Source organism: Hyla sarda, chromosome 8 (genome assembly GCF_029499605.1).
Source record: "Hyla sarda isolate aHylSar1 chromosome 8, aHylSar1.hap1, whole genome shotgun sequence".
Lineage (NCBI taxonomy): Eukaryota > Metazoa > Chordata > Amphibia > Anura > Hylidae > Hyla > Hyla sarda.
The window spans coordinates 206,601,913-206,613,474 of record NC_079196.1 but is presented as its reverse complement, the minus strand read 5'-3'; the positions used below and the strand labels follow the sequence as shown (position 1 = coordinate 206,613,474).

Genomic DNA, 11,562 nt, shown 5'->3' with positions numbered 1-11,562 from the left:
GTTATGGTAACAGACTACAAACAAACCCAGGTATTGTTATGGTAACAGACTACAAACAAACCCAGGTGTTGTTATGGTAACAGACTACAAACAAACCCAGGTGTTGTTATGGTAACAGACTACAAACAAACCCAGGTGTTGTTATGGTAACAGACTACAAACAAACCCATGCAGTCTGATCTTGCAGTGTTACTCTGCCCCCTCTCTTATTTTTGCTGTCCTCAGATTGGCTATCCTGATCATGTGGAACCATTCATAATCTTGAAGATCTGCCATGATGCTACACATACACATACACAAAACGCTGCACACCACAGACCACACAGCGCAGTATTTAATGCATTTATTTTGGCTTTTGCAGTTTTTTGTTCTGCAGAATATATCGCGCAGCAGGAACGTTCGGTCACCGCAGAAGTCTGAGCGTATGGAGGAGAAGGAAAGGGCGAGACTCTCCTCAGAGCAAGTACTATTGCCCTGTGTACATATAATTCTACATATGGAGTATATACATATAGCCGTCTGTGGATTTGTATTGGTTCATACCTATGTGTTTATGTACATGTCAGTAACCATATACATACATGTACTGTATACACACATATATGCATTCAATCATTAGAGCCAAATTTATCATAAGAATACTTTATGGGCCTAGGCCAGTGTTTCCCAACCAGGATGCCTCTGGCTGTTGCAAAACTACAACTCCCAGCATGCCCGGACAGCCGTTGGCTGTCCGGGCATGCTGGGAGTTGTAGTTTTGCAACAGCTGGATGCACCATGGTTGGGAAACATTGGCTTAAAGGGGTACTACCGTGGAAAACTTTTTTTTTTAAATCAACTGGTGCCAGAAAGTTAAACAGATTTGTAAATCACTTGTATTAAAAAAAATCTTTATCCTTCCAGTACTTTTTAGGGGCTGTATACTAAAGAGAAATCCAAAAAAGAAATGCATTTCCTCTTATGTCATGACCACAGTGCTCTCTGCTGACCTCTGCTGTCCATTTTAGAACAGCATATGTTTGCTATGGGGATTTTTTCCAGCTCTGGACAGTTCCTAAAATGGACAGCAGAGGTCAGCAGAGAGCACTGTGGTCATGGCATCAGAGGAAATGCATTTCTTTTTTGGATTTCTCTTTAGTATACAGCCCCTAAAAAGTACTGGAAGGATTTAGATTTTTTAATAGAAGTGATTTACAAATCTCTTTAACTTTCTGGCACCAGTTGATTTTAAAAAAAAGTTTTCCACGGGAGTACTTTTTTTTAAATGAACTGGTGCCAGAAAGTTAAACAGATTTGTAAATGACTTCTATTAAAAAATCTTTACCCTTCCAGTACTTTTAAGCAGCTGTTTGCTACAGAGGAAATTCTATACTTTTTTAATTTCTTTTGTCTTGTCCACAGTGCTGTCTGCCGACACCTCTGTCCGTATCAGGAACTGTCCAGAGCAGGAGAAAATCCCCATAGCAAACCTATGCTGCTCTGGACAGTTCCTGATACGGACAGAGGTGTCGGCAGAGAGCACTGTGGACAAGACAAAAAAGAAATTCAAAAATTAAAGGATTAAGATTTTTTAATAGAAGTAATTTACAAATCTGTTTAACTTTCTGGCACCAGTTCATTTAAATAATTAAAAAAAAAAAAACAGTTTTCCACCAGAGTACCCCTTTAATGCTTCTTATACTGACTGTATTTCACTCATATATTATAGATTACCCCTGCATCTTGCTGGTATAGAGGTTTATATGATCAATAAATAGAGGCAGCCATATCTGTTTCATCGCCAACTTGCGGCTCTCCAGCTGTTGCAAAACTACAACTCCCACTATGCCCAGACAGCCACAACACCCCCTAGTTGGAGACCGCCGGTCTAACGTTTCTAAATTTGGCCCTATGGAGTAATATATATGCTCACGTATGTACACAGGTAGCTATTTTAGGGTCTTTTTTTGCTGTAAGCCCACTTTAACACATAAACACCTAGGAAATATAACTATCTGACCTTTGCCGTAATAAGAATACAGTATTTCTACTTATTAAAGAGGAAGTATCCGTTTCGGGATTATATGCTTAATGGGTCACATGATGTATCTGTTGAATAAAAAAAAAATGAAAAAATTGGGGCATTCAAACTCTGCCCCTGTGACCGCCCAGAAATGCCCCCCTAAAAAAGGCCACTTTTGTAAAGAGTTTACATAAACCCCGCCCCTTTTTAACCCAGTTGTCCTGGGAAAAATGTGGACTGTAAGCAAGTAATCTAGGCCCAGGGATTTGGTGAAGCTTTTGGTGGGTGCCAACAAGCCCCTGTTCCTTGGCTGGGGTAATTAGATATAGGATTAGAGCAGGATACCATGCCTAGTGACTGAGAGGGCATTAATACACTTAAAGGGGTATTCTGAAAGAAAAACTTTATTTTTTTTTTATTTTTTTTTATCAACGGGTGCAAGAAAGTTAAACAGATTTCAAAATGACTCCTATATAAAAATCTTAATTCTTCCAGTACTTATCAGCTGCTGTATGCTCCAGAGGAAGTTGTGTAGTTCTTTCCAGTCTGACCACAGTGCTCTCTGCTGCCACCTCTAAGGACTCGTCTGGTGCAAATGGTTACATTTTCCTGATATCTGACTTGGCTTGGTTGCTGTGGCTAAGCCCTAGCCAATCTGGGGCTGTGGACAGCTGACCAATACTGAGGCCTCATATATGTTGCTGGCTATTTAAAGGGGTACTCCGGTGGAAAACTTTTTTTTTTTTTTTTTAAATCAACAGATTTGTAAATTATTTCTATTAAAAAATCTTAATCCTTCCAGTACTTATTAGCTGCTGAATACTTTTCTTTTTGGAACACAGTGCTCTCTGCTGACATCTCTGTCCATTTTAAGAACTGTCCAGAGTAGGAGAAAATCCCCATAGCAAACATATGCTGCTCTGGACAGTTACTAAAATGGACAGAGATGTCAGCAGAGAGCACTGTGCTCGTGATGTCAGTAGAGAGCTGTGTGTTCCAAAAACAAAATAATTTCCTCTGTAGTATTCAGTAGCTAATAAGTACTGGAAGGATTAAGATTTTTTAATAGAAGTAATTTACAAATCTGTTTAACTTTCTGGCCCTTTAAGACCTGCTGTGGCCTCCAGAGTTTGCCAGTGAAAGAGGTATCTCCAGTAAATAGCAATGGCCTCTGTAGTTTATTATTTTGACTCTGAAGCCCCAGCACGTAGACAGGCAGGGACTGTCCTTGTGGTTGTGGATCCTTTCCTTAGGACAAATACGCAATTGGAAGGGTCAGAGGGTGTTGTTGAGTTCAGGGCTTTACCTTATCCCTGCCCAACGTGACACCACCTCTGGCCATGTCAGAGACTACCCAGAGAAGGAGCAAATGTCCATAGCAAACTTCTTCTGCTCTGGACAATTCCTGACACAGACAGAGGTGGCAGCAGAGAGCACTGTGGTCAGAATGGAATGACTACACAACTTTCTCTGGAGCATACAGCAGCTGATAAGTACTGGAAGGATTAAGATTTTTAAATAGAAGTATAATCTGTTTAACTTTCTGGCACCAGATGATGAGAAAACAGTTTTGTTCCTCTGGAGTACCCTTTTAAAAGCCCAGCACTACTATATATGGTGGTCAGAGGGAGGAAAGAAATACTTGTATATTATGTTATCTAAAAAAAAAAAAAAAAAAATAGTTCAAAAATTCTCTAAAATATTAATATAATACATTCAAACCGGTGGCTGGGATGTACCAAGAAAAAAAATTAGATACAATTTCCCATGAAATCTGGGATCCGAAATGAGAATCATTGACAAAAGTCAATGTGTTAAATGCATATATTCTCACTAGTAACTAAAGTTCTATACTATAATATTGCACATAGATTATGACACATGGCTGAAACGTCAGATGAAAAAAAAAGTGATACTTCCCCTTTAAAAGACTAGTCTTGGCATCAACATGGCCGCCACAGCTTGGTGAACAGGAGAAGGTTTCGAGTGCTTAACACCATTTTGTTTTTTTTTGCAAGAGAGGTACCTTATAACATTGTTCTGCTATGGCAACAAAGATGGGCTATACAAGAGAAGACTGGATTTTTTTCGTAAAAAACCCTTGAAATTCAGTTTTTACCCTGTATAGGCATCACAGCTATAGCTAATGGGATCTGGTAGGCAGCTAAAGTGTTACCGAAAACACATTACAATCGCATTGTCAAGAAACAAAAGGAGATATCTCACTACCCATTTTCCCCAATCAGAAATCTCAGTCCCATCACCACTTGTTTCCCGTGGGCGGGCAGCAGTCCAAGGAGGCGCATGCTTTTGGCAAGTAATAGCGAGAATTGCGGCAAGGTGTCACTGTCATCGCATCTGGGCAGGACAGGCCCAGAGAGCGGAAGGCACTTAGTTCAATCCTCAGTATGGCTGACGAAGAGGTGGAGGCATGAGATGGGGCTTAAGAGAATGGTCTTCCGACTTATATATAGTCCAGTGTCTGTGCAACTCGCGGGAGGAGGCTGGACACCTCCATAGACATGATGGTAAGAGAAATAACGCCACCACATAGCAAATTGGCGGATGCACCCTCGATGATATCGGATCCTTGCCCTTACTAGCCAACCTTACCCAACTGGGGACATATTATAGCCCCCAACGCTCTTCTATACAGGACCATATAATCCACCATAAGCAGGTGACAGTGTAAAATGAACTCAGGACACACAGGTCCACCAGCGCTAGAAGAATTTAAGAGCTTTCTATATAGATATCCATTGGAAGCCACATCACCATAAGACTGAGTTGCGGAATGATGCAGTGGCTCTTGGTATAGAATGAACAGGTCCATGAGCTGGCACAGTGTGGAGCATAAGTGCTCAATAGGGCCATCAGTCTCGTTCATCACTGATGGCCCCACATGCTTCATATGGTCCTTCTCCACTCCACCGGCCTCACCGTGCTCCGCCATCACGGCCTCTGTTGTCTGTCTTGTCCTGCTTGCGTCCTGCCTCCCCACTTCCTGCTTCCACCGCCCCTTTGCCTCCTGTCACCAGGCTGCTAATTTCATCCGTAGGCGACCGTCCAATGCTCCCGTCCACCTGCACCCGGATGTCCGGAGAGATACACAGTTGATGGTGGGGCACCAGGCCGCCATTGTCTGTGCATTTCGGGAAGAGGTACGTTTTCATCTGTCCTTTGCCCTTGACGTTGACAGTCCCTCTGTAGTCAAAGTCATAGCCCATTTTCACTAACACCCTATAGCTTTCTTCGCTTGCCTGGATACGACATTCCACACCCGTTGTGTCCATCCTACTGGCAATATTCACTGTGTCCCCCCAGATGTCATAAAGCAGCTTGGTGGTCCCAATAACGCCGGCCGTCAGAGGACCATGGTTAAACCCAATGCGGAGCTTAAAGTTAAACCATAGCATGTTGTTGTTGAAATCATCCACCACGCTCATCATTTCCTTGGCAAATTCAAAGAGCGTCTGCAGGTGGCGGTGGGGCTGGCTGCTGTCCTGGCATTGAGACGGGTTGAGTCCAGAAGCGGCCATGTAGGTAGCGCCAATGGTCTTGATCTTCTCAATGCAGGAATAGTGGGGCTTGTTGAGAAGTTCATCGAAGTCTCCGATCAGTTCGTTGAGGACACGGTAGCACTCTTTTCCTCCTTCGTAGTTCTCTTCATAGAACTCGCTGAAGTTGACTATGCTGGCGAATATGACGCCGGCGTCGTCGTGATTTTTGGAGTAGCTCTGGGAGACCTTCAGCTGCTCGGCCACATGGTAGGGGATGATGTTACGGAGAAGCCAGTCTGCCTGATCTCTCATACTCTGGATTTTAGTTCGGTGAAGGTCCGCCTCTACGTCACCATGGTAGTGCAAGCGGTAGCTGACCTCGAACTCCCGGTTCAGGAACCAAACCAATAGGAGGAGGAGGAAGTAGGCCACGGTGATCTCCTGCCCGAGCTGTGACGATGGCTTACTGGTATTGCTGATGCCCAGAATGACATCGGGTGGAGGGGAAGAGCTGGTGAGTGAAAAGAACATACAGATGTGTTATTGTTGGTCTCATTTTATAATACATCATGATATTGTAACATTTTATCGGCATTACTGGACAGTAGACGTCACCATATGGGAAACAACACATATACATGAACATTCAGCTCAGCGCAGAATTCATCTGTTCTGAATGGAGACAGGAGGGGTAAGCCACGGACAGACTCTTATTGTGGTGGCTTATCTCTCTGAGAACAAAAGGATCGGGCAACTGAAATCCAACATGGCTGACAATTCACTCCGTCATCATCAGCTGTCAGGTGGCTCCCATAAATATTATATCAGTGGTCTCCAAACTGTGGACCTTCAGATGTTGCAAAACTACAACTTCCAGCATGCTCGGACAGCCAAAGGCTGTCCGGGCATGCTGGGAGTTGTAGTTTTGCAACACCTGCAGGTCCACAGTTTGGAGACCACTGCATTAGATGGCTGTCTGGTCGTGCACCAAACAGCGGATTTTGTCCACCTTTTTTTTTCTAATGCGTAGGGGGCTCTAACGCCATTAACCCCTATAATGACCAAGACAGTGTTTCCCAACCAGGGTCCCTACATTGTTTTTTATTTTATTTTTTTGGGCACCATTTTGATTCGTTTTTATTAACGAGGGGGATGGGATGAAAAAAACTTGACTTTGCCATGGATTTTTTATTAGTTAATTAATTAATTATAATAATAATAATAACAATAATATATATATTTTTTTTTTATTTCCATCACATGGTAAAAACTACATTATAACTTTTAGTTTCTATAGGAATTATTTTGGGGTATATACGATGTTTTGATCGGCTTCTTTTCCATTTTTTTGCAGGGTGGATTTAAGAAATTAATTGTGCAGAAAAAATGTATTTCCTATCCAAAGGATAGGGTATAAGTTCTAGATGGCGGGGGTTGATCCAACTGTTTGGACCCCCCACGATCTCTTGCACGGACCCCGGCTCTCCCTGAAACAGAGCATGTAGACCCCTCGCACGAAGTGGCGGTCGACATGCACCTTCCGTGTATCTCTATGGGAGAGCCAGAGATAGCCAAACGCTGTATATCCAGCTCTCCCATAGAGATACATGGAGGGGGGGGGTGTGAGCCGCCACTTTGTGCGGGAGTCGACATGCCCCGTTCCCAGGGAGAGCCGGGGTCCTATGCAGAAGATCACAGGGGGTCTCAACGGTCGGACGCCCCCGCGATCAGACACTTATCCCCTATCCTTTCGGTAGGGGATAAGTTGTCCTCCGTGATAGTTCTCCTTTAAAGGGGTACTCCATTGGAAAACAATTTTTATTTTAAATCAACTGGTGCCAGAAAGTTAAACAGATTTGTAAATGACTTCTATTAAAAAATCTTTATCCTTCCAGTACTTATCACCTGCTGTATGCGCCACAGGAAGTTCTTTTCTTTTTGAATTTCTTTTCAGTCTGCCCACAGTGCTCTCTGCTGACACCTCTGTCCATGTCAGGAACTGTCCAGAGCAAGAGAGGTTTGCTATGGGGATTTGCTTACACTCTGGACAGTTCCTGACATGGACAGATGTGTCAGGAGAGAGCACTGTGGTCAGACAGAAAAGTAATTCCAAAAGAAAAGAACTTCCTCTGTAGCATACAGCAGCTGATAAGTACTGGAAGGATTAAGATTTTTAAATAGAAGTAATTTACAAATCTGTTTAACTTTCTAGCACCAGCTGATAAAAAATAAAAATGTTTTTTCTACTGGAGTACTTCTTTAAGAAAGTACATTAATTTTGACTTTTTAAACTTTTCACAGTATTCACGTGCAGGATAGATAATAATTATAGATATAGATAATATTACAGCGTAGGTCATTACGTAATTGTGTAAAAAAAAATATTTAAAATTTTGGGAAAATTTTGGGCAGACTTTCATTAGGGGGTGACAGACAGAGCCCCCTCCCTTTAAAGGGTTACTCCGCTGCTCAGTGTTTGGAACAAACCGTCCCGAACGCTGGAGCCGGGAGCTCGTGACATCATAGCCCCACCCCCCATGATGTCACACCCCGCCCCCTCAATGCAAGTCTATGGGAGGGAGGTTGACGGCTGTCACGCCCGCTCCCATAGACTTGCATTGAGGGGAAGGGGCGTGACATCATGAGTGGGCGGGGCTATGATGTCATCAGCTCCCAGCGCCGGCTCTAAGCATTCGGAACAGTTTGTTCCAAACGCTGAGCAGCGAAGTACCCCTTTAAAACCGCTTTGGTGATAGGGGTTAACTGACCCCGAGATCAGAGGCTTCTCCGGTTTTCCAGAGTCCGGCTGTCATGACACCGCTGAGCCACCGTGATACCTGGTGTGGGTGTCCCTAAATAGGCGTATGGGCAGGGATAAGGCCTTGTTGCCATGGATACACTGCCAAAAATGTATATTCTGTGAATGATACAGAGAAACCCTGCGTTGTGCATTGCTCCTCCGGCCCTTCATCAACTATATCACTTGTGTTTTGCCCAGAGTGTTCCTTTAAGCCAGGCGTTGGCTGTCCGGGCATGCTGGGAGTTGTAGTTTTATAACAGCTGGAGGTCCACAGTTTGGAGACCATTGCTTTAAAAGGGAACTCCCACCCTCCCATAGACTTGCATTGAGGGGTCGGGCGTGACGTCACACGGAGGCGGAGTCCTGACGTCCCGGACTTCCGTTCCCTCCAGCGCTTCCGCACAAAAAACAGGTGAGTGCCACATGCAATACTGCGGGGGTCCTGAGGGGTGGGACCCCTGAGATCAGACATCTTATCCCCTATCCTTTGGATAGGGGATAAGATATCTAGGGTGGGAGTACCCCTTTAAGCCACAATCTCTAACCTGCAGCTCTTTATTTATTGGCTGTAAGCCCATGATGAGATATGTCGTTTTTATAACTTACATCTTCCTCCACCATGAACGTTTCCATAACCCATCCCCTGTATCTCAGTAAAAAAGGTCAGTGAAGGAGCAGATGTCTCCCAAAGTGTCATTGTCAGTGAGACATCTGCCGGTCCATGACGTCCCCCAAAAAAACAAAAGGCCCCCAAATGCCCTGATCCCAATATGGCTGACTGTGGCGTTACCTTGCAGCACTGCCACGCTTTTTAGTTTTTTCCCCCCTGTTAGTCTAAAGTATTATCAATGGTGGTATTTAGTCCCTGGTATTTGTATAAGCAGATGCTTGGGACAGGTGGGGGTTCGGGACCATGGCGCTTGGAGACAATGGGGACTGTGAATGGAGTTTGTAAAAAAAAAGGCCTGCGGTGCGGAATTTGCTTTGCCGGAGGGTTGACAACTGGAGAAGACGTGACAGCTGGACATGCAAATGGCCTCTACACCCCAGAGATTAATCATTATCCAAGTACTAAAAAGGTTTAGAAACTGGGGGAACAGGAACGGGATTTGCATTTTCCCCCAAATTATTCTTATTATTTTTCCCTATGACTTTTTTTTTTACTTTACATTTAAACTAGGTACCTGAAGTGTTAAAGGGGTATTCCAGTTAAAAACATTTTTTTAACATCAACTGGCTCCAGAAAGTTCAACAAATTTGTAGCTTACTTGTATGAAAAAATCTTATCCTTCCAGTACTTATCAGCTGATGAAGTTGAGTTTTTCTTTTCTGTCTGACCACAGTGCTCTCTGCTGACACCTCTGTCCATGTCAGGAACTGTCTAGAATAGGAGCAAATCCCCATAGCAAACCTCTCCTGCTCTGGACAGTTCCTGAGACAGACAGAGGGGTCAGCAGAGAGCACTGTGGTCAGACAGAAAAGAACAACTCAACTTCAGCAGCTGATAAGTACTGGAAGGATTAAAAATATTTAATAGAAGTAATTTACAATTCTTTTTAACTTTCTGGAGCCAGTTGATATGGAATTTTTTTTTTTACTAGATTACCCCATTTTACCCCCTAGATACTGCGGCCTATAGTGGCATCTGAGTAGCATGACAGGGGTCAGAGAAACTGCAGGTGCCAGTCATTTTACCCCTCAGATGCTGCAGTCAGGAAAGGCACCTAAGGAGCCTGACAGGGATCAGAGAAACTGCTGATCCCAGTTGCTTTACCCCTTAGATGCGGCAGTCAGTAGTGGCACCTGAGAAGCCTAACAGGGATCAGAGAAACTTCTGATCCCGATTTTTTTTATCCCTTAGATACTGCAGTCTATAGTGGCACCCGAGTAGCATGACAGGGGACAGAGAAACTGCAGCTGCCAGTCATTTTACCCCTCAGATGCTGCAGTCAGGAGCGGTACCTAAGGAGCCTGACAGGTGTCGGAGAAACTGCTGTTCTCAGTCATTTTACCCCTTTAGATGCTGCAGTCAGTGGCATTTAAGGAGCCTGACAGAGGATATCTCCGTTTGCGCCCTTGGTGCCCTGTGTGACAATCACTGGATGAATTTTTTTTCCGTTATAATGGCATGAAGAAGGTACCAAAAGAAAATTCCTCATAGGGCACCATCTAAGGCCAGCCCTGTCCCTATATATGGCCCTATACATACAGGACCATTATAAGTATATTTCATCTGATGAGGGAGAAATAAAGATCTAACACAGTGTTTCCCAACCAGCGTGCCTCCAGCTGTTGCAAAACTCCAACCCCCAGCATGCCCGGACAGCCTTTGGCTGTCCGGGCATGCTGGGAGTTGTAGTTTTGCAACAGCTGGAGGCACCCTGGTTGGGAAACACTGATCTAACAAGTTCAACAATCAATCATCTTACCTGGAATTTGTTGTTTCGTCTGATTCCGGTGTCAATGGAGGCCTAGAAAAAAAAACACAAGATTGAACCATTAAAATAAATAGAAAGAAAATCTATTGTATATTCCCATATTAGCGTTGACATTGACTTACTCATCTGGAAAGAGCGGCACATACAGTAGAATCAACAGCGTGGCCCCTGCCAGGGTTGCCAGAGAGGAGCGGAGCCAGGAGCTGAGCTGGCAGAAGTTACAGTACTGGACGATTGGGATCAGGAGAGCGGAGCACAGGAACATAGTGTACTGTAGGAAGAGAAGCAATGGTTAAAGGGGTATTCCATGAAAAAAACATATATATTTTTTTTCATATCAACTGGATCCAGAAAGTTAAAGAGATTTGTAAATTACTTCTATTAAAAATTCTTAATCCTACCAGTACTCATCAGCTGCTGAAGTGGAGTTGTTCTTTTCTGTCTGACCACAGTGCTCTCTGCTGACACCTCTGTCAATGTCAGGAACTGTTCAAAGTAGGAGAAAATTTCCCATAGCAAACCTCTCCTGCTCTGGACAGTTCCTGAGACAGACAGAGGTGTCAGCAGAGAGCACTGTGGTCAGACAGAAAAGAACAACTCAACTTCAGCAGCTGATAAGTACTGGTACAGGATTAAGATTTTTTAATAGAAGTAATTTACAAATTTGTTTAACTTTCTAGAGCCAGTTGATATGAAAGAAAAATAATATTTTTTTCATGGAATACCCCTTTAATGACGACCATATGTAACTATACGGGCACTACCACAACTAGTACTTTATGTATCGTTGTACCCCCTATAGCTATTTCCATACACAATTAC

At 43.7% G+C, this 11,562-nt stretch overlaps 1 protein-coding gene across 1 annotated transcript in view; it reads right to left on the bottom strand.

The window, feature by feature from the left end:
- Positions 1–1,597: 1,597 nt before the first annotated feature.
- ADCY9 (adenylate cyclase 9) overlaps positions 1,598–11,562 on the bottom strand; it is a 140,861-nt gene continuing 130,896 nt past the window's right edge. The window contains exons 8-10 of the mRNA XM_056536525.1: positions 10,863–11,011; positions 10,732–10,773; positions 1,598–6,013 (exon numbers count right to left, since the gene is read on the bottom strand). Of these exons, the coding sequence (XP_056392500.1) occupies positions 4,939–6,013; positions 10,732–10,773; positions 10,863–11,011 (1,266 nt within the window). The 3' untranslated portion in view covers positions 1,598–4,938. The remainder of the gene's footprint in view (positions 6,014–10,731; positions 10,774–10,862; positions 11,012–11,562) is intronic.